This window comes from Drosophila ananassae, chromosome 2L (genome assembly GCF_017639315.1).
Source record: "Drosophila ananassae strain 14024-0371.13 chromosome 2L, ASM1763931v2, whole genome shotgun sequence".
Classification (NCBI taxonomy): Eukaryota; Metazoa; Arthropoda; class Insecta; order Diptera; family Drosophilidae; genus Drosophila; species Drosophila ananassae.
This window is the reverse complement of record NC_057927.1, coordinates 12,636,787-12,660,600: the sequence shown is the minus strand read 5'-3', so window position 1 is coordinate 12,660,600 and position 23,814 is coordinate 12,636,787. Positions and strand designations below refer to the sequence as shown.

The window sequence follows — 23,814 nt, the reverse complement described above, 5'->3', positions numbered from 1 at the left end:
CACCCACAACCCTCCACACAAGCCCTTGCACATGCACATGCGAAATTGCAAACACTTTAATGTTTGCTTTGAGCACTAAAAACATTTCGGAGAGCTGCACTTGAAACTTGACTAAGCTCTGCAAGCGGAGTTTAGTGCTAAGATCGCATAAACCTGAAGTTCTCTTTTTTCTCCTTTGGCGGGAAACTTTTTCCCTAAAAATGTATTGAAAAACTAACAGTTTTATGTGTCCCTATAATTCCATTACAGATAGCCCTGGAAGCTGAAAAATTCATCGGAGGTGAAAGGAAAACATACAATATTAATTAGTCGTCTGGCGCGAGCAATAAAAATTAATTAGAAAATATTTCACACTGCCGCTATTTGTCAAGGGAAAGTGCTCACAAAGCCCGGCTCTATAGAGGAGCCTGCGGTCTCTCGCTCAATTTGTAATTAGAGGGAACCCACAAAAATATAAATAGAAAATAAAAAACCAGAAAAATAAATACAAAAGCTGAATATTCGCAGAGAGAGCGACAAAGCGACTATGCAAAGTATGTTGGTGGCCAACCAGATGAAAACTTAGAGCGAAAAAACCCAGCCCGCCCATAATAGCTCCACAGCAACTCCACTAAATTGAATAACAACAAAAAGCGGAAAACGCCGACTCGAAACCTCCGCACCGCTGCGTTCCGCGGTGGAACAATGAAAATAATTTCGCGTAGCATACGTTCAGGCGACGTCGGAGTTCCTGCCTTTGGCATTAAGAGCAAGAGTACTAGCACCCAGCGCCGCAGCCGAGGAGCGTTCAAAATGAATTGCCCCATTCTGATTGTAATTAGCCTGGGATGGCTGCTGCACGCGTACACCGGAAGCGGCGGGGGCGTGGCCGAGGCCGCCATTTCAAATCGAGGTAAGTGATTCCTGGCACTGCTCTTTCCACAGCACCATACTCATAAACACAGCACCTAGAAAAATCGAAACCCTGTTCCCTAAAAACTTAAAAGATATAAGTCAACAGTTTAAGTAAACTTGAAACATAACCCTTTTTAAGTCCTTCTAGCTGTTGTCCAATTTGTTGAAGAGCCAACCCATATAGCATTATAATTTATCAAGAATATTTTTCCCAGTTTAGGTAGTTGTAGTCACATCTTACTTAGTCAGACTCCAGAGCGAACAATGGCCCTAGGAAGGGAAGTCAGAGGTTTATGATTTTTTTTGCCATATTTATTTCTACATCGCTTTGCCGTCATCGCTTTTTATTTCACGCAGCACTCAACGCAAGTTGCATTTATGTTTTTACATAATGGACGGCATAGGGGCAGGGGCCAAAGCGCTAACGGGGAGTGTACATATAAAAACACAAAACAAAAAAATAATATTAATGCAAAAAATGGAATAAAATACGAGAGAGCAAGCGCTCTTCCCCCGTAATCCCTCTTTGCTATTTTAATGCCAATGTAACGCGGCATAAATCCAGCCGCGTGGGTCCTCGAGCACGTTGTGGTGTTTAATGCTGAGCGGGTGAAAAAATAAAGTTGGAAAAAGGCTTACCATGAGATAGAGAATGAGCTAGAGGGGCATACAAAAATTAAAGAGTTCATGAGGGTGAGGCGGTGGCTGGGGGAGCGGTCAGAAAAGCCGCGAGCATGGTTTGCCGCTCCACTAAGCCGCCGCACTCGGTCCGGACCGCGCCCCACAATTAATAACTCGTTATGGCCGCAGGAACTTAAGCAGTGGCCATTGCATTCAAGCGGCCAACTTTCAATTGCAAAGTTTCCGTGCCCCAAAAAGCAAGGAGGCCAACTGGACGAAAAGTCTGCTGTCCTGAGGGAGCACAAATAGTTGGCTTATCGCGGCACAAGTTTATCTGCGACCCGGACTCCATTGTCTCCAACGGCAGTTGCCGTTTCTATTGGGCCATGAAAAACATGAAATAAATTGAAAACTCAGGTGCGCTGGCAGCTAAACTTAAAGCTAACCAAAATGGAGCACACGGGGCGTATACGCAACGAGCGAGAGCACCCATAAAAACAAATTCACCGGCCAGGGCTATATTTTCCTTTGGTAACTTTTGCACAACCAATCGATAAATTTAAGAGCACAACATTTGTCTCCATTATCGCAAAAATCCGAAGGCAAACACTGTGCAAAAACTGCGATGGTAGAGGGCCGCAAAAAATAAAAAAAAAATGAGAAAAACGAAAAAGCTGGGGGAGCACATAAAAGAGCCATCGATGCGTGGCACCGTCGGCTCCCGGGGCTCGGACTTTCCAAGGTGGGCGGGGCTTAGAGTGGGGATGGGAGGGGCCGCCTTCGCCCCCATCCTCCCCACAACAAAGGGGCGGGGCAATAAAACAGCAGAACAAACCAAAGACAGACCTGTTCTTATCCCCGCTACATCTGCAATATAGAGTGGAAAAAAGGGGCAAAGGCAGTAAAGCTATATCAAAGGTGAGAATGTGCTTTTGTCACTGATCATAAATTTCTTCGTTTTGCCAGTTACCTTTGGCGTTAGTCCTTTGTAAGGACTGTTGGAGTGTGCGTGTGTCTGTGTGTGGATGCTCAGGAGGCAATAAAACGTAACAATTGACATTGGAACGCACCAAAAAGAAACTCAAATGGCTGGGTGGAGGATGAGGAGCTACTGCAAAGGACCCTCTTCTCCCTGCTGGCTCTGATAGCAGAAAATTGGCGGGACATTGGAGGCAGGATGGTTTGGGGAAGGAATGGGTGCGAAGGTTGCATCGCCCTGACAAATGTTTATTGAGTAACACGAGCCATAAACTGTGCACAACCCGCTGGCCAAAGTTTCTCCGCTCTGACCCATTTTCATGGGCTGTCCAGCCCCCGTTTTCCGCTTTTCCGCCTTTCTGCTCGTGCTGCTCTTCCGCTTTTGGAAATCTGGTGCACGTGATGCACTTGAAGGATGCGCAGTAGCTCACATTCAGCTTCCATTTTATAAACTGACAACAATTTTTCATAAGACTGCAGCAGCATCATCAGCAGACAGCACTATGAGCAGGAGCTGCAAACACAAACAACAGCTGTTTTCCGCCTCGAGGATTTGCCAGCGCCAGCATTTATAGCCCCTCCAGCCCTCCTGCCCCTTGCATAGCTGCCACGCCCCATACCCCCCCATTTCTATCGCCACAGCTAACGCTGCATTTTGCATATCTTGCTGTTTTGTTTGGCATTTTTAGTGATTTCACTTAAATTTTCATAACAAAATATGCACAGTGCGTGCTTGCAGCTCAGTTCTGGCTCAACACTGCAGCTTTGTTTGTCGGATAGCGGGGCATTGGGCGGTAGTAGATGGGTGATGGGCGATGGCTGGTGGTAGTCATGGAGCCGGGGGCAGCGCAATGGGCAACATGCTCTAGCTGTCATATATTTTTTCAACAGATTTTTTTCGCCCTGCCCTCCATTCCCGGTTTCGGGAAACAGACCCCGCTTTACAGATTTCCTCTCAGCGGCTAAAACCACATTTTGTATGTTTTTCTGATGCTTTTGGGAAATTGTTCATAGGGTTAGTTTTCCCGCCCGCCAAACTCGCATACTCGGAAACATGTTTAAGCGGGGCACAGCGGCGTAGGGGACCGGCGGGAAGACCGGCAGAGATCGAGCTGGGGCTTCGGGGCTGGCAAGCGTCCTGGCATGTAGTACGTGTTTGTATGGAGTCCTTGCCTCCATTCACTGATCCTACAGTCATAAAAAATGCGAAATCTGAGATATTCAAATGGGAAATTATATTTTTATTGATTGAAATAAAAAATATTTTTATTATTTCTTTTTTATGATACTTTGATTGGCATATCTTTTTTCTACAGCCAAGTACTATTATTATTTCTTAGTCAGACTAGTGTTAAATATTTTTGTTGATGTAAAATTTTAAATAATTGTAAATAAGTATTTATTTTGCGACAAGTTTGCTTAATTTATAGCAGTGCTGCCAAGCCACTACTTCCACCATCAGCTGCGGCAGTAGTATTATATTTGCGAATCCCTTTGGGTGTGTTGCCAGCAATAAATTTCCATCAGATGCCGTCGCGTAGTAGTCACTGTTGTTGGTGCCGGGCGATTTTTCCAGCCTCTTTCCATTAGAGCCGCCCCTTTCCTGCTTCTGGTCCCAGGCCAGGTCCCATCTTTCCTAGGCCAGAGCCGCCCATGGTTACCAGGGCTGAGGGAGGAAACAAATCTCTGGCTCAGCTGGCGCATTTGCTGGTTTGTGTTGCGGTTTTTCCGAATTCGGTTTGATTGTTTGTCATATTTCCATACAATTCATTTTCTATTGCTCGGCTGGCTCTTTGGCTCAATGGCCCCGTGGTGTACGACTCAATTACGTGACCAGGACGCCTCTAGCCGGCTCGGGTTGAGGCGACAATGTCCCAGCTAGGCTCCCTTCGGCTCACATATATTTCCCCGTCTTGTTTGACACTCACCAGTCACCTCACCGCCCACCAGAATCCCCGCGTATCAATGAAATATGTTCAAAGGGAGCGCTGGGCGGAGACGGAGAAGCCAACGGGAAAAAAATTGAAAGATTCCCCTGGAGAGCCGGAGGCGCATAACTTAAAACAAATACGAAACTGCAAAATATACGGTCGGGCAAATGGAAATTGAAAATATCCTATTACCAGGGGATTGGCGCCGACAGCAGCCCTGTAATTGAAGGCTTCACTTAACGGGGATTTGGCCATGTTGTGATCCTGTAGGATGTCGACTGTTGTCGGTAGGGTGTGCCGGATCCATGTTCGTTCGAATATTAGCATAGACATTTGCACGCTGTGTCCCAGGGGCGATTGCCAGGCTATAATTATGGCAGGCAAGCCGTAAACCCGAAAAAGACGAAACGGCAAATCCCCAAGAAATTTATTAATTAGCACCAACTTGGGGAGCTTGGGGAAGTAGCTCTCGGTCGTAGGCGGTACCGCACTCATGTTCTGTGGCATCAACTCCTCCGTTCTCCGTTTTCCGTTCGGTTCATAACAGTCCCAACATTTTACCAATTAAAGCCAATTTCGCCATGTTTCTCCGGCTGGGCGGACGCATTCAAATGTGTTTCTGTTCTCCGGAGGGGATACATGCTGGTTTGCCTTCCAATAGAAGAGGGAAGGGAGTCGCGTAGCCGGGTCGGTGGATCGGAATGGGTCCGGGTAGCATCCACTAATCGCATTATTAACGCGCCGTTAACATTTTGCGACATTGACTTGAACTTTGGAAGTGACTTTCATGGCTAGGGCTGTCGCCGGGAGTGGTGGGATGTGGAGATGAGGCGATGTGGATTTGCTGGCATTCAAAATATGCTTAGAAGACATGGCAATGGCTAACATTTATATAATACCCTTGAAGTTTTCGGCATTTGCCAAATTCCGCTTCAACGAGCCCCAGAATACATAAGCAGAGTGTGGGTTGAGCTTTCTCAGAGCTTGCCATGTGCCGGGGTAGTGCCAATGGAACTGCCATTTCAAGTGCCTTTGGCCATAATCATAATAATTAATACCCATTTACCTTCTTTTGTCGAGCTGGAAATCAAGCCATTATCGCCCGTCCACTTGCCGGGTGATAATTACGGTCCTCCGTCCGACACAGATTGCCGACTGGTGCCCGAAATTATGCACTACTAATGACAGTCCTCGGAGGTGCAATGTTTTGGGTGCTTTGGAGCATAATGAGTGTGCATAAAGTTTTATTGCCCCACCTGCGAATAGCGAAACAGGTGAGCCATTGGCCATTGCACAGAAAAAAATTGGAACATCAAGTTCGAACCATGTTTGAGCCACTCGGTTGACAAAAAATTGCAACTCGAATTTTTTACTGTGGATGTGCGTGCCAAGAAATAATGCCATTGTCTCTGGGTGGGTAATGGTGCCAAAAGTTGGGAATATTTTTGCTTTCAATGATTTGCGCATATATTTTTCAACGTTTTTAAATAAATTTCCACTGGTTGGAAAAAATATTGGACCAAATGACTGTAATTTGCATTGGAAACTCGCGCAAAGGACGAAACGCATTTTAACACCTGCATGAGTGTTGGTCCCGGGCATGTGCTAGTGTTGGAACTTTTAATTTAAATACAAACAGCCAGGAACACACACACTGACTCACTGGCAAAAACAGACGGCCGAGTATGTTTGCACGGACTGTTTGCGGCACGTCACAAAAGTTTCCTGTTGAATTTCCCTTCATTTCCTGGCCAAAGAGATTATTATTTTCATTTCATGCCATGGCCAACGACACAGAAAGCTATATATTAAGCGGCGGGCACAAGAGAGGCGGCAGGACATCGGTGCAGGAGGTGGGGGACGGAAGGCGAAGCCTCGTTTTCCCGGTTCTTGGGCCTCATTTTCATATTTATGCTGTCGTCCCGAATTGTTTACTTACCCGCCGTGTATCGCCTTCATTAACGCTTCATTCGCGGCAAACTTTTAATTTTCAGGGCGACCTGTTAAGGCCATGGCTTGCCAGCCAACTTGTCGTATCGGAACATCCGTATATCCGCACATCCGCATCCTTGACGGGCACGCTTCGCCTTCGTCTTGGCCGTCTGGGGGTCCTTCCGTGTCGTATATTTGCATACTTCCGGTGCGCGCAAAATGATTATCATTATTATTTCTGTTGTTTGCTGTTGTCGTTACCGCGGCCATTACCGTTATTGCAACAGCACTTGCTTCGCTCCATCCAGCCCTGCCCCTCGCCCTGCCCCTACCATGGCCCACATCCTGCTCCTTTTTTCTGCCCTTGTCCAGGGTCCTTTATGCCAGGGACTTTCTTTCCGAAAATGAGCGTCGATGTTGGAACGTACGGTGGTTATGGCTTATTTGTGCAAATGAGCTGACGTCCATTACATTGTCCGTGGGGAGGTGAAATGCAAATGATTGTTTTGGCGCTGGCTGGCTCAATGTCTGCCACACAACAAGGTCACCTCTCCCCAGCGAAGCGAGTCCAAGGACGCCTCCGCACATGAGCACACATGTGAGTGAGCGTGTGTGTGTGACATAATAACGAACGCATCAATTGCGGCTTAAGGACTCAGGTGAAAGTAAGCAATGGCCTCGCCAGACTTAGTCCACCTGTCTTTGTTTAACGAGCCAACGGCCACCCCAGTTGGCCAATAAACCGAATATTTTCATCAGATTGCGCACTGTCAGAAAACAGAAACATTTAAGCATTAAACTGTAAGGAAAACATATATCAGAAGTCCAACTATTTTTCACAGTGGACAAGCTCTTGACTGCTCAATTGATTGATTCTTGTGGAGCGTGCTAGTGCTTCTGTAAATTGGCACATTTACTTATAGAAATGCCCCGATGGGCTGCTCCCTCTATTCTTTAAATTGCAAACTTTCAACCACAAAATACTGGCCAAGTTAGCACGTTGCGCAAACAAATTGCACCTGCTTCAGTTTGATTGGCCACCTGCAGCCCACACCTTGGCTCTGACCTGCTTTGCATTGCCCGGTCTATTCGTTGGCCGGGTCGTAAAACACTCTTGCCTATTTCGCTGAGTTGGATTTACTTCTTTTTACTTCCACTGGCACTTCCTCCGGCTGATGCTGGTCCTGATGCTGATGCTGCTTTTGGCCTTCTTCCTGCTCTAGCTCCTGCTCCTGATGCTGTTGTTGTTTTTAAGAGCCATTTGTCCGGGTCCCGCGGCTATTTACAGCCATTGTACAGACTTGGCGAATTTATCAAGCATGGCGGAGTCGCTCAGTGGGTCACTGGATATTCGATGTTGGATGCTAGAATCTGGAAGCTGCAGCTGACGTTTCCGGAGCTCTTCCCAAACCCCCCAATAGCACCCCTTGCTTTTTTCAACTTTCTCTTTCCGCCCACTCGGTCTTGGCTTAATTTCAAAACAGTTGCGCTTATATTGGCAGTTATGCTGCAAATTTATTGGCATGCTTTGTAAACTGGGTTAGTTGCATATACATCTCGCAGCCGCAAGCTGCGCGGCAAACGATTAACGTTGAGTAACCCAAATTGATGTCGCCACCCAACCAACCAACCACCCACCCACCCAACTACCCACATCCTCTCGAACATCATTTTTTTGCACTCAGCTAAGTTTCCGGGGCGGCTGCTTATGGCCCATAAATTCTCATACAATGTCAAATAATAGCTAAGCGCTGTTTACATAAACTAAAAAGACACTGAAAAAATCTGAAACTTAAAATGAACTCCTCTTAGTAAGCTTAATATAATTCAGATATTTTTTTATACCCATAATCCTTGAGATCAATTTCTCTCAGTGCTTTTTGAGTGGGAAACTTATGGTATTTGAACTTATCAAACCGCCAACAATGTAAAGTGCCGTCAGCACTTTTTCAGAGCAACGCCTGACCCTGGTTAATACGACGGGTGTGTTGTTTCTCATTTGCCGGTCATTACCATAGTCAACGGTAGCCTTGTAATTCGATAGCAGTTCCCTTCATAGCTTTAATCATTTTTGAAGACTGAACACCTTCGGTTGGTGCACACTGCTGTGCGGCAGTACCTCGCCTAGGAGTGGATTATAATTGCCAAGAAAAGATATCGGGATGCCTAATCAAAACCTAATCAGTTATCTGTATTGTCTGGTGCGGGATCTCTATGCGGAGAATGGGGATCCCCGGGTGGCTCATCTGCCGCTGCTTGGCAACATTTGGATAGTCCTAGCTATCATTGGCGTCTACCTGGCCTTCGTTCTCCACTACGGTCCCAAATGGATGGAGCACCGAGACCCGTTCGAGCTTAAGCGGGTCATGCAGGTGTATAATGTGATACAGGTGGTTACCAATGGCATTATTTTCGTCATCGGACTGTGGAACACCTACCTTAGGTCTGACTTCAGTTGGACCTGCCAGCCGGTGGATCACACGGACACCTCTCCCCACATGATGAGGGTCCTGTACGCCTCCTACGGATACTACATGCTCAAGTACCTCGATTTGCTGGACACGGTGGGTTTCTGGTCCTTTGTTTTGGCTTTCTCCCTAGTAAAGTACCACTACTTCTCCAGGTGTTCATAGTGCTCCGCAAGAAGAACTCGCAGGTGAGCTTCCTGCATGTTTATCATCACGGCGGCATGGTCTTCGGCGTGTCAATCTTCATGACCTTCCTGGGCGGCTCCCACTGCACCCTGCTGGGCGTGATCAACCTCCTGGTGCACAGCGTGATGTACTCGTACTACTACGCCGCCTCCCTGGGGGCCCTACAGCACATCCTGTGGTGGAAGCAGAAGATCACCCAGCTGCAGCTGCTCCAGTTCGGGTACCTCACCTTCCATTTCCTGCTGGTCATCCTGCGGAATCCCTGCCAGTTTCCGGTGTTCATAGCCTTCATCGGCTTCATCCAAAACATCTTTATGTTCTCCATGTTCTTCGACTTCTACTACAAGACTTATGTGCGCAAGCAGCGGAAGACAGCCGAGTCGAAGCTCAAGACCAGCTGAGCGCCCTTGCAATGTGTAAAGTTCAAGCTCGCCACCGCTTCCATTTCTGTTCATTCTGTGCACCGCCCTTCGCCTCATTTGCATATTATATTGTGTAATAAGCTGGTCGGTCGCTTATGCAAATGGGCGCCGATCAAATCGAAAACTGCCTGGTATAAATAAACATTCGGATTGCGCCCCTTCCTTCGCTTCACTCTACCACTCTGTCTTGCCTTTTCTCGTCAATTGTTTTGCTTTCGGTAATCAATTTCAATTTGCCTGCAGCTAAATTTAGGTTCCGCCTTCGCCTTTGAGTCCCACTCCGACTCCGCCTCGGAGTCTTCTTAAACTTTCACCAAAAAGTTCCTGCCCTCGTGGGAAATGTTGGCAACGACAAGTTATGAAGTAAGTTCTGCCGGCTGGCATATCTTTTATTAAAGGCTTAAATGAAATATCGATGAAGTCGGCACCAGTAATGGCCGCCACGTGCGCTGGAGTCACATTTATGTTTGGGCCATGTGTCGTGTGTGGCCCAGGGCCACCTTTTAACTTTCTGGCCAATGTTATTTTTTTCCAAAGCCAAAAAGGGAAGATCTGGAACCCGCCAGCCGAACACTGCTCCTACATGTTGAACACATTTGCCTAGAAGGCTGCCAGACCTCATGCACGGCTTATTCATATATTTTTTTTGCTGCTTTGCCAAAGCATTTTTTTCCTTTTGCCCAACTCGGCACAGAAGTTTTACATCTGCTTTCGCCCCTTAAAATAAAAAGGACAAAAAATAAAACAGGAAAAAAAACGGGGAAACCGCTTTAAAAATGCTTGTAAGCGGCGGCAAGTGGAGAGCCGCAGGGCCACGTTTGTGCCTCGTTTAGGCGCCCGCACAATATTTTTTCAGTTATGTAAATTTCGCCAGAGTCCAACAAGGATGATGACGTCTCCAGTGAAAGCCAAAATCAGCATCAAAGCTCCTGCGCAGTCGAGCGAGAGCCTTCGATGGCAAATTAAAAGCCAACAAACCGAAGGTCGCCCGCCAGTTTTATTTTTGTGTTCTGGGCGCAAATGGAGCTTATTAAGTGCCAACAACAGATCATTGCCAGTCGCTTGTCAAGCTCGCATTCGTGGCCTAAAGCCATGCTAACTGAATTCATCTAAAAGTCCGTCAACTTCAGAGCCAGCACCGAGAAAAACAATGGCATATAGATTATTATTACAATGGGGATTACAAGATAACAAATTGCTTTCCAGTTTTCAGTTCCAGACTCAACTATTGAATATAAAAATATTAAATATATTGTACAATTACAACGTTAATCAGCCTTAAAATAAGAGACAATATCTTAAGTTATTCTACATGGTGAATCTTCTTGTATTTTTATCTTAAATATTAATCCATAATATCCGAAATTTTTCTTTATGTGAGTGGCCGCGTTGTTGTGCGTTTGCCGGGGACATTAAAACTTTTCTAATAACGAACTTCTACAACTGAAGCCGAGCGTAAATATTCGGAACGGAAGCTTCTCGGCGGATGTTGTGCATGTTTCTGGCCAAAACTTATGTCCTGGCTCATATACGAGCGACAATGTTGCTCCGGCATCATCATTAACATCAGCAGCAGCAGCCAGCAGCCATTGAGGAGCAGCCATAGTGGCAACGATCATTGCCAAAAAGGGTTGAACGAACTGCTGAGGAGCACTTCTCCGCCACCATTCGGAGGGGATATCAATCAGGCAAAAAGATTGGTTACCGACAGCGCATACATGGCGTATGCTTGATATCTCCGCACCATTTATGACTCGCATGGCATTTAAGTGCTGGCCGTAAAACTGTTATTTAAACTACGAGCACAAATACGAGTTCGAGTGCGATTGCGATTGCGAGTGGCAGTGCGATTCTTTACGGCCACTCGCAGCATGGCGATGGCTATGGCCCTGGCCATTACTCAGCATAAAAGTTGGCCAGAAGCAAAGGACACAACTCCTTGTGTACCAAGCGGGTCACGACTACTGGCCATCGTAGTGCCTGGCCAGGACTGCCCTGTGACAATGTTGTAGCCCCGAATGTAAATAATAAGCACCGCCGCATACACACGAGTACATGGACATTCGTTCGCGTACACTGTACAGTGAACACCCCTTGGCCCTTTTACGACACGTGCTCCACGGCATGCCAATCGATTCCCCAACGGTTGTGGCATGGTGAGCTCCGAAGGGCCCCGGGCAATTATCTCCAAATGTGGACTAATCCTGTTTACCTTTTAAAATTATCAGGAGAGAATCAATTTTCTATTGATGTTGTGCTCTAGTATTTCGGCCCCGGGCTGAGCAACTCCTCTTTATAATCCGAGGAAATGAACCCGAATATTAAGCGACCCAAATCTGGAATCTCTTTCATGTGTGTTGAGGTAATCAAGCCAGGGCTAAAAGGCGGTCTAAAAGGCCACGTTTTGGTGCTCCATTCACCTGTTGCCTAATGCGTAATGAAGAAATCTAAATTCCATTAAGTTTATGCCCCGCCCACCCACGCGCCGAACAATTCGCCACAGTTCAGTGCTCAATGGAAGGCACTTAGAGTGACCTTTTCTACCATAGTCCTGAGTCCATAGTCCGCAGTCCTTAGTCTATCCGGCAATGGCAGCACAATAACACCGTGGAGCGAGGGGCGGATGATGGCCAAAAAACGGGTCGCAAAATTCGGTAAGCTCATCGTATTTGCCTAATGGAGATTAGCCGGCATTTGGTTTTATTTGAATTCAGGGCCGTGCACGGTGGTCGGAAATTTATTGCCGATGCTTATCGATTTTTATCGATGCCAGTATGTCCCAGTGTGTCTCCGTTCACATCCGACTCGGGTGAGCTTTGTCGAATGTCGCACTTAAGCACTTTGTATGTTTTTATCGCTGTAATTTTTGGTCTAACAAAACAATAAATTCACTCCATCGGAGAGCCCTGGACTGTGGAGTGGCAGGTGATTTCGCTTTCTGGCAACCAAGTTGAAATTTGTAATAAATTTACGGCGCTGTGGGGGCGGGAGGTCTTATCTGGCAGTCGGGCAATTTCGTTAATTTGTAAGTACACGGCGCTGTAATTAAGCGCGATTTGAAATATGTGACAGCCGCACCACGCATGTGAATGGCTCTCGAATAAATCAAAGTAATTAACTGCACGGCCGAACATGCAACAGGCCATGTGAGGTCATGCCGCAGAGTGGACGTAAAAAGTTATCAATTTCTGAGCTAACCCGATGGGGTTGGGTCCGTTCGGGGCAAAAGTCACGACAAGTGCCATTCGATGCCGCAGCGGAAAGCCTTTTCGTGTTCATCCTTTGAATCAAGTCAATTAATATTGGAGCAGTCCTTAATAGGTAAAGGTATACTGGGAAATGTATACTGGGCTCAAAAACCACACTCCTTTGATTTCATAGACTTGATTTGGAAATTATTCCACCTAGAATGTAAGTTATTAAAGAGTTATTTTTATTTATCATTATTATTATTATTATTATTATTATTTATTACTAATACTGTTGAGTTTTATTTTAAGCCTGCCACTGACCCTCATACCCTTACCTTCTGCCATTAATGGATATGTTCTATGGGTACGAGACATGTCACTTGAGTAAATGTGAAAATCAATGCTCAGCTGGCCATTAATAATGCACTGGAAACTAATGCACTGCTAATATCTAAGCCATTGACATGCCAGCGGGAAACTTTGTGTTTGACTTTGACAAACTTTCTGACGCAACTTGTGCGCACTTGTATGGCAGCGAGCAACTTATGACTTATCAATGACCAAACTCATGCCACACAGCCATCCAGCCCGCCAGCCAGCCAGCCAGCCAGCCATTTCACTTGATTGAACTTTCAGATGGCCACAGCCAGGAACACAGTGCCATGGTTCCAGAGTAACACTCTCAGGACAAACTTTGTGCCGGCAGTCGTAACCAGCGATGTCTCCACCTTGGCCAAGTGGTTGGCTTTCTGCTCGCTCAGTTGCAGCCATAAATCAATACATTTCAATTCCTCTCAGTCGGATGCATTCGTATCGAGTCAAGTGCTGCTGCTTCTACTCCTACCCCCGCTTCTGCTGCTCCTGTAGAGTAAATAACTGACAAGGACTTTGCCAAGGACTTGAGCAATATCAAGCATAAATAAGCATTTGTCTACCCAAGAGTCAGTCGCACCCCATTTTCCAGAGTAGCGAGGAGGTATCGGGAATTATCTCTCTGGAACAGACCAGATGATAATGGGGAATCAGAGGCAGTAGCTGACTCTAATGAGCTGGAAACAAACGCCCTTTCGGATGCACTGTGAGTGACTAGGATCAGAGTAAATCACGTAGCGCTTGCACTCATTAGCCAAAGGACTCGTGCCAACAGTGCTCGCGAAAACACTTTAGTCCTGCCAAATGGCTGCCAAGATGAAGCTTTCGTGGAAATAAATGTTGAAATAATATGCTTTATTGTATCGCAAGGCGTTGCCATGAATTTTGTTTCGCTTCGCCTTTATATGGCTGTTTATTTTTATTGTGCCAGTGGTATATAAAATGCCAGGGAGTACAGTACGTGAACAGGTGCTGTCGTGCCAAGACACAAAATTTCCGTTGCCAAAATGGGCCAGCCAAGTCGAGTGTGTTTACAAAGGCGCCAACATAGGCAATATCCATCGACTCCCCCCTGTCTGGGGCATGGGGTATGGGGAATGGGAATGGCAAACTAACATAGGAAATTGTCCGAAACGAGTTGTGGACAAACAGATACACAATTGGGTAAACTTGGCCAGAATAAATACGGAAAAACATTTGTGCAAATAAAGTAAAATGCTAATACCAGCAGCCGCAAATATTTTTCCACAGAGTGCAACAATAATAAATTTTACGCACGAGAAAAAGGAGGCGGCTCCAAGCGGCAACTAGCTCCCAGGACAAGCCTCTTTCAATACACGTTCTTTGGGTCGGCACTGTCGCTGCCACTGTCAACGGACAGCAATGGATCTGTGGCAAGGACGACGGTGTCCAGGGAGCCCAAACATCGTTGCCGCACGCTTGCACACAGAAAATGCAGTAAACATAAAGTACGGTGCGCTGACCACGCCCACAACAACCGCCCACCAAGCACAGTTGGTGCTAATAACTTAGTTTTCTCTTCGGCTTTCCAGCTCCCGCCACCAGCACCGCCTCTTCAGGGTTTCCACTTGTTGTTTTTTCTGTGTTATGGCCCAAGTTCAAAACTTTGTGAACATAAGTCCGTCGCACTTTTCGTTTCGTTTCGCTCCATGAGCCGTGCCCATTTTTCTGTTTATTTGCCATTGGTCATGCAGCTCACGTAGCCACGAATATAAACCAAAAACTAAAACTAAAACTCAACTGAACCAAGCCGAGCCGGCCAACAAAACAAAGGCAAACAAAACCAAAAACCTAGAACCGAAAACCGAAAATGAAAATGAAACGAACTCCTGGCGACCGAGAAGTTTTCCTTCGAAGCATAAAAGGTGGCCGCCGGCAGGGGCAATTGTGCTATTTAATTAAAACTACATTTCGAGGTTGGCAAGACCAAAACACTTGATGCGCCGCAGGACCTCAGCGCTGCGTTTCGGCCCTCGGGGCCATGGTCGTAAAAATGATGGCAAATGGGAGATTCTGCGAACCTCTTTAATTTGCCCTTTTCACATAATTTACTTTTTCAATAATTCACACGCCGAGAACGCCGCGGAGAACGCCGCCGCGAACACCTTCGCTGACTCCAACGTGGCAGGACGCGTAAATTGCGGCCAAAACATGGCCAAGAAATTAAAAATACAACACTCGGCCAGATCTTTGCAGAGGCAAAGGATTGCTCTGACAGCTTTACTAATTGGTTTTTTTTACTCGTGACTCTAATTAAAAAATTTACTTTACGACTCCGACCCAGCGCCGAAAATGAGAAGGAAAAAAGCGGATGGACGGACGCAACATTATTTTTGGTCCGAAAAAAAAAAACAGAGTGACTGAAAAAAAAAGAAAATTAAGAAGGACTCGAGGAGAAGGATGGACCAAAGACAAGATGCTGCTGAGGGGGGGTAGGAGCGACCGGAAGTGGTCGCTGAAATGCATGGAAAAACCTCAATAATGGCGGCGAAAATTGGCAGCTGAAAGTGTTGGCCAAAAGCCTCCAAAAACACCCTAAAATCTGACCCCATCCCCCGCGGCTCTAACATCATCTGGTCGGCGGGAACATGTTCATGTTGGAGCTATCGCTGGTCACAAATCTGTGACCAGAAGCTGGGCTCGGCGCCAAAATGTGGCACCTAATGCCACACATTTAATTAGGGAAGTCGGGTCATGGAAAGCGAAAAAAAGAATCGAAAGCCAACCATTTTCGCGATTTAAGTATAATTTTTTGCCAGCACTTGGATGAAGATTATTGGAGCCAGGGAAAAAGATGGATAAAACCCAAAATCCAACGAAAGATTGTGCGAAAAAAGAGATAATTGCGGAGGCATCGCTGTTTGTATTTTAATTAAATGACGGCCAGCATAACAGAAATTTAAATGGTTTCTGGGACTCCCCGTCTGGAATTTGAAATATCCATCTTTGAGCCATTTATCCCTGACGGGGCAAAATTGTTCCCCAAGTGGCCCAGCCACATTAAATCGAATTAAATGGAATCAAAGCAACGGCCTTCCATTCCCACCCCCACACAATTACCGATGGCGGCTCTGGACCTCTAAAGAGCTAATTTATCGACAAAGCACCAAAGGATAGTTCTTTTTTTACATTCTCTACAATTTTTAGTTCAAGTTTGCCGCCGCCCCAAATGGCAAAAAAAACATAATAAAACACGGCATGGGAAAAGAAAGGATAATTCCGTTCAATGATTGCAATTTCGAGCAGCGCGCACTCTCGAGAAATCAGGCAAACATTTCGAGTTCGAGTATTTCGGTTCGATTAGTTTTTCCGGCGGCTGGTCAGAGTTGAGGTCAGCGGAGTGAGGTGTGTGGCTGTCCGAGCAGGTGCACTGCCTGGTTGTCGGTCGTCCTGTTTTTCCTGCTTTTCCGTTTTTCCGCTTTCGTATTTGCCCTGTCTGGTTGCGAATTGGAGTTTTAGTCCCGAGTTAGAGTTAATGTCCGGTTCGGTGTCTCTGTTTATCTTTCCCCTATTTTTTTTTTTTGGCGCACAAATTGGAAAAGTTCCTCGTCGCGCTCACAAAACAAATCCAACCAGGCCAAAAACACAAAACACACAAAAAAAAAAACATTCAAACCGCACATACACAACTTTATTTGCCATCTATATTAATTTTCAACTAGATTCCACTCACACTGTGAACTAAACTGGCTGAAAGCTTCTTTAATTTCGCTTAAATTAGTCGTCAATTTGTCAGAACCAGAAATTTTTGGGTGCGGCTGTTATAAGGCGGAAAGCGGCTTTTTGAATCGATAATTATGGGTGCGTGGGGCAAAGTGACTGCTGCCTCATCTCGACGACTCCTTAAGCTGGCGTTCTACGTGTGCTGTTCGGGACATAATGTGCGCCATAATCATCTCAAAGGACACACAGGATTTGCATATTAAATACATTTCCCCCAGTCTCAGAACGAGCACCGGCACCGGCTCTTTTTCTTTTTTTCGGCATTTTGACTCTTGGATGCTGGCTGCCCCCCCAAGGAGACAATTTCACTTTGTTTCGTTTAAACAGACAGTTTTGTTAAAATCAAGTACAAAGTGGTGGGCGTGGCGCATATGCCACATATGACATGACGGGATGTCGTCATCAAAACGACAAATAAACAGCCCACATGTGCCGGAGTGTGTTTCCTCAATATGAATATGTGAAGAGGCTGCTGGGGATGTACATTCTTCTTCCCCACTGTTATTAAAATCTGAATTTAGCCGAAATTCATTTACTTATTGACATAATTTAGCATTGCATACTTCTGGGGGCATTCCCAGCACCCTCATTGCTGATAAGGCCTTTGCTTTTAAATTTTTTCTTCGGTTTGGGGTGGAGATGGGGGAAGAAGACAAGGCCAAATCAAAGCTGGAAGTTGTCACACCCTTGGGACTTGGCGGTGGTATTTTTATTATCGGCCCTAGATAGCAACAGCCACCACGCAGCCAACCGAAACCGAATTGAGATGCTAAGCACTGCGTTGAGATTCTGTTTCTGTTTGGGGTTTGTGCCTCAGGAATGTCGCCAGGAAGCAGAGACCACAGAGCCCGCAACCCAGGGACTCGAACGGGTGACATCGAGACGGTAGACGAAGACGGTAGATAAATTACGAGCAGCAACAATGGACCAAGCCCCCCAAGTCCCCTCGACCGGGGAATAAATGACTGCAGGAAGATGAAGTTTCTCCCGCGTCCTACATTCATTTCTCACCCCGCTCCGCCGCAAAACAAGAAGCGGTTGCGTGAAAAGAAATAACCACCCCCACCGGTATCTGCCCGCTTTCAGAATTACAGGGTAAAAAAATTACCCAAAAGTTGGTGAACAATTTGTGGTTTTCCAAATGTACTTTAAAGATAGACTTTAAGATTATTAAAAAGGCTTGGGAGAATACTTAAAAAAACATTGAATAATGAATTCCGCATCAGCCTTATGGTTTTTTCTTCTGTGTAATAGCAAGCACCAGGTGAGACTGAGTTTGCTGATGTTCCTGCTCTCCACTCCTGCCAAGATTTAGATAACACGCGAATTTGTCGCGCTGGCAGATTTGAAACAGCGACATTGATAAGCCAGCAATGGGGGAGTCAATGTTCCCACAGTTCTCAGTTGCCATTGTGATCCGTTCGGGAAGCAAGATGACGGCAAAAGTCTCGGGATGCCAATCAGAATGTCCTTAGAGGGCCGCTGGGACCGTTTCGCGCCTCCCGGCCATCGGTAAGAGCAAATTCGAGGCGATAAGTCAGGAAAATATCATTCGATGTGCCAAGTAGAATGAGTCCCTTTCCATTACGCCATCCATTCTCAGGACTGTCTCTGTGCTTTGCATACTAAAAGCCAACACGTCCCGGCCCAATGAGAAACGAAACGTCAACTGTGTGGGCTTATTGATTTAAGCGCTTTTAATTACAGACAACAGAAAACAGAAAACAGGAGGGTTGGAGCAAGAAATGGCCATCAAGGATAGAGGCAGTCTCGCCCAGAGAACCGGGCGGGGTCCATGGGTACGTGATCGTGCCTCTTAATATGCCAACGCATAAATTTGAATATTTAAATTGAGTTCTTTGACACCGAGTGGCCGAGCGAACGAAATTATAGAAGCTTATGTTTTCAATTAAGCAGTTTTTGTACATCAGGTGCGTTTTATGCCACTCAGACGGTCAAACGACAGTCGAAGAGTGAGGAATAGAGGGGTGCTGAAGGAGACGATGGCGGAAGGCAAGGACCTAATGACAAGGACAACTAAGCGCGCCATCGTTAAGCTTTTTAATGTAGAGCTCCTGCCTCCAGACGACCGGGCCAGCTGCCGTCAGTGGAGACAATTTGAGGCAATGAGAAAAGTTGCTGAGAACCGAGAAAGTGACAGAGAAAAGAGACGAGAGAAACCAGATAAACGAGAAGCGAACAGAGACAAATATTAAAAACAGCAAGTGGCAAATTTCGAAATTAAAATGAGGAATCGACTCTCGTTTCCCAAGATGGCGTTAAGCATTTTCGCATTACCCTCCAGGACAGGAAAAAATAGGAAGCTTTACATGCCATTTAGAAATAACTGAAACGAACAAGAATGTTAAAATAATTTTAAGAAAATAACAAATAATAATTTAGTTGAACCAAAACCATAAATCCTTTTTCACTTCCAGTTGAAAGATACGAATATTTATTGCTCCCAGTGCAATAATATTTCCAAGCACCAGGTGCTGTCGAAGATTCCCGACAATATTGCCATAAATGCTTTCAACCCGCTGACTTGCCAAAAGGGGGGCGTTGACATTGGCGTCGATGTTGATGTGGGCGTGGCTGTCACCCCGGCATCATCAAGTGCAAACAATGAGCGCTTCAAGTGGCTCTGGCGAGGCACAGACGGAGGCAGAAGGACGAAATGGAGAGCCTTGTTTAATGAAAGGACACAGAGTAGCAGGCGAAAGGAAAACATATGAGCAAAGGACTGTTTAATGAATAGCCCCGGGTTAATATTTGTCTTGCCTTCTTTCTAGCTCCGGATCCGGCACCAGCTCCGGCTCCGGCTCGTTCGCTTTTGCCCTGTTTGTTGCTGGGCAGAAGGACAATATTGAAGTTTCTCGTTAGGAGCAGGCCTGCACGGAAAAAAAGTAACTGCAAAGGCCGAAGGTTGACAAACAAAGAAGCTTTTGTTTCCAGCCGAGATGCCGCAGGTGTAAACTTCAAAAGGAGCCTCGTGGAGATGGGGAAAGGGAGCCGGAGCAGGAGCAGGACTAATAGCAGATGCCAGAAGCCCGCCAAGAAGCTGGAGGATTTATGCAAGTGGGGGAGACTGTAATGAGGCTAGCTGGATAATACGATTTATGTCCATAACGATAGACACATAATACATAAATCACTTATCCAGATTTCAGCTCCACCCCGGGCAGTCATTTAGCTCCAACCGATGGCTTATCAAGTACAAATACCAACAGAAGTTCATTTTGGGACCAGTAGGGCACAAAAATGTCACCGAGATGAAGTGAAAAGAAAAACAAATATCTGCCGAGGAATAGCAAGTTAATAGCAAAATGCTGTCAAAACACATCCGAGACACACGCTCATTGGCAGCATCATTCATCTCTGGATACGGATTGTAAATACGAGCGATAGGACACAGGACAAAGGACATGCCAAGGGGGGGGCAGGATGATGGGATGGCGGTATGGAGGCACGGATGGAGAACAAGACGTATGGACTGATACATCCAGGACACGCAGGACAGCATGGAGACACTTGTTTTTGCCTTATCTGGCTGGCAGCTTGTTGATTTGCATCTGTTTTTGTTCCGTTCACAAAATAACGAAGAGCCACAACCGAGATGAGAAAGAATGCCACTGCATGCTCATTTCCATATGGAAGCAACAGGGCACTCCCAGGAGGCCCACTCTCTTCCTTCTCCTTCTGTCAAATGAAAATTGAATGGATTTTGATTTCATATTTTTGCTGTTGGCATATTTTAAAATTTGATTTATTCGCCACATGGTCCAATGAAGCTGATCCAGATACTCCAACGGAAGAAACAATCTATAAAATTGGCTTATTTTAAAGAGAATTGGATATTTTCCATTTTAAGAACCTAACATTTAATTTTCTTGACCGAACTGGAATTTAAAATTTAAGTAAACATATCGGACTTTATGAACCAGAGCTTCCTATCATAAAAAAGATTTTCTGGTTAGCTAGAAGACCAAAAGGTCATTCGGAATCTTGGGAAGCTATTAGCGCTACTGCCGAGCTCCTTGAACGGTCTCAAGGGACTCACGCAACTAAAGGGGAGTCCTGCCAAGGACCTGGGCTTATCCGTGATCGGACGACTGCTTTGCATAATCGTTGACTGTGACATGGCCTTTTAATGTACGACACACGCAGCGGCATTCCAGAGCCACTGCCACTGCCATACCACCCTGGGGGCCACACCCCTAAATGGGTAGAAGCCTTGTACGGCTCGTAGAGTTTTATTAATCGACGCGTGTCACTTATTAGCCGCAGGATTTTTCATATGCCGTACACGCACTAGAAAAGGGGGTTTGAGGGGCCGAAGGAGCTTAAGGGGGTCTGGTCTGGGTGGGAAGGTGGGCAGGTGGGCGGTCCTCAACCCTTTGACAGCAAACAAGAGCAGCGTTTTGTGCTTTGATAAATGAGGCACACACATTAACCCGGCGCAGTTGGCAGTTGCCAGTTCGCAAAACTGCCACCAAGAGGAAAAGAAAAGCACTAACAATCACATTGAGGAATCAGCAAAAAGCGGCTTCGCGAGCAATATATTATAATTTCTTCTTTCTTCAAATTAGATGTGCATGTTTACTACTCATATTTTATCAGATAAGCCCCCAAGACTCCGGCCCCAATTTAAGCTGCTAGAATGGAAAATTTTCACAATGAAAATTTCAACTTTACGGTGTACATATGTACGTCAAACAATATTATTATTTATGGCAACAATCGAGTTCTGGCTAAATTTGTTAGCCACTCTTGTTAGCGCTAGAACTCTCGAACCCTATCTGACACAATTCGCATACACAGTATTTAATTAATTACATACCTTTTTTAAAAGCAAACATATTCTGATTCAGTTTTCAATTTTATTTATTTACAGGTGAGTTCTTTTGGGCAAGTCCGTTCATTAAGAACAATGGGTAAATATAAACCTAATGAAAAGAGCAAAAGCAAACACTGCCCTTTCGTGTTGTTTATTAATGGGGCGTTTATTGTTAAGCTTTATGTTGGTAAAAGAACATAAAATAAACTATATTTATACTGAATATGACATGCAACGCCCCCATAGTCGGCGCAACGATTGAAACCAAACCAGGTGATTAAAAATGCAATAAATTCAAACAGATATGTTCAAACGACTGGTTCAGAAGCTCCGTGTCTCCCTCACAATGCATCAAAAATGCAACGCCTCTGGCAGGCTGTCGACAAAATTCAAAGGATGGTAAATGTTTTCCAACTATTTCCAAGCAAATTGCCGAGAAATATCTCAGCAAACTAATCGCAAATGCAACCTCTTCTTGAGCAAACATATTCCAAACGAAGTCTACTCAATGCAGCACCACAAACAGAGCCAGAGATTGCCATTTCTAATTCAATTATAATTGCCAGCCTTCAAGCCCACAGACCGCAATATTAAAGTCTTAAAAATGCATTAAAGCCGCAGCCGCAGAGCTGCGAATGCCTGGCTGGCTGGCAGCTAAAGCGAAAATCAATAAAATTTATTACTTGTCACTTTTGCAAAGAGCCATCCTCAGCATGGATTTCTATCTGCGAGGGCCCTTAAAAAACTAGGATAAAATTTTCCTAGTTTATTTAATGCATATCATTTGGAATTATTTTGTTGTCAGGCAATTATGAAGCTTGGCATATAGGAAAGCAGTTAAATAATAACATGTACATGGAAGAGGAAGTCTTTCTGTATCATATAAAAGAGAAAAGTATAAATATTTCAATTGAAAATACTTGTTTAATATTACTAGTAATTTCCAATAAAAATAAACTTAAATGAAAGAAGAAATGGCAATAAAGTATATCCATTTTTTCAAGTGTTATGGACTGACTGTGTCTATCCGAGCGTGGCTCTGCGGTTGTTCTTGTGTCTGTGCACACATTTGGCACAGTTTTCAATTTCATTTTCTATGCTGAATTAAAAGCAAACTCCTCTCGAATGCACCGCCCATGTGGGGCATGTAGGAGGGCTTCCTCCGACTGCCATTACGATTGCGATTGCGACTGCAAGTATCGAGTCAACTAAGCAACATTCGAGTCAGTATGCTGCCGCAGGATTATTCCTTGCTGTTTTTCCGCCTTTCTTTACTGTTTCATTTTTCTTCGATTTTTTTTTTGGAATTTTTTTCCGCCTTCTGTTCGCCCCATTTGCTGCAACGACTTGCTGACTAACTGCGGCGGCAACAACGACAATCTCTGGCTCTCGAAGGGCTGAATGGCGAAAGTCTGGCTGGCTGGCTGGCTGGCTTCCTTTTGGCCGCCTCCACTCGTGTGCAGAGCTTGTTTCCGCTTCCGGCACAGACAACATTTGCTTGGCCCCACTTGCCTGGCGATAACTTTCAACTTGGCAAACTCACAGCTGTTCGACCCAGTTGCAATGACTTTGATTCGAAATTCCTATTGAATTGCGACTGAGCCCTGTCTCCAGCACCAGAATCAGCAGCACCAGCAGCCGCACAAATGATATGCTATTGAGGATCTAAATTAAAGTAATTAGAACGAGATTGTCGAGTAGACCCTTTTCCCAGTGTCACTTAGGAGGGTCCATCATTGGAGGCAAGGCGCAATTCAGTGACACATATCAAAATCGAATCCAATGCTTTTTTCCCAAAGGTCCATACATAATTGATTCACAAATATGCAAGCTTTGCTGCCAAAGCAAAAGCCAAAAGACAATATATTCATGCATACATAAGCAGGGATTTGATTCGGCTTCGTCTGAGTCTGTGTCCATGTCCATGTCTGTCTGGGCCGGGGCCATTAAATTTGGCTTAAATATGAAATGACTTAAGGCCAAAGACACCGAACGAAGCACCGAGTGTTTATCTTTAAAATTGAGCAGGACCTAACCGCTCTGCGGGGGTGACAGATTCGCTCGAGTCCGGGTTGCAGCAGTTTCTGCTTGATTTATGCCCAGAAAATAAAACCACAAGCACCAGCAACAATGTGCCAGTCCTGCTACCCCTTTGGAATTTAGTCCTTTGTGCTGTCGGAGAGGCATCTGCCTGATACTTACATGGGATCTGAAAAACTGTTGCCCAATTTGTCTGAC

The 23,814-nt window shown here is 45.5% G+C and overlaps 2 protein-coding genes across 2 annotated transcripts in view; both read left to right on the top strand.

Annotated features, from left to right (window-relative positions):
- The window catches only part of LOC6499510 (hemicentin-2), a 63,048-nt gene that overhangs the window by 15,472 nt on the left and 23,762 nt on the right, over positions 1 to 23,814 (top strand). Inside the window, exon 2 of the mRNA XM_044714044.1 lies at positions 250 to 892. Coding sequence (XP_044569979.1) covers positions 685 to 892 — 208 coding nt within the window. The 5' untranslated portion in view covers positions 250 to 684. The remainder of the gene's footprint in view (positions 1 to 249; positions 893 to 23,814) is intronic.
- Positions 8,415 to 9,609, top strand: LOC6499509 (elongation of very long chain fatty acids protein 7). Its single transcript, XM_001954438.4, has 2 exons — positions 8,415 to 8,920; positions 8,980 to 9,609. Exons 1-2 carry the CDS (start codon positions 8,519 to 8,521, stop codon positions 9,409 to 9,411), a joined length of 834 nt encoding a protein of 277 aa, XP_001954474.1. The 5' UTR covers positions 8,415 to 8,518; the 3' UTR covers positions 9,412 to 9,609.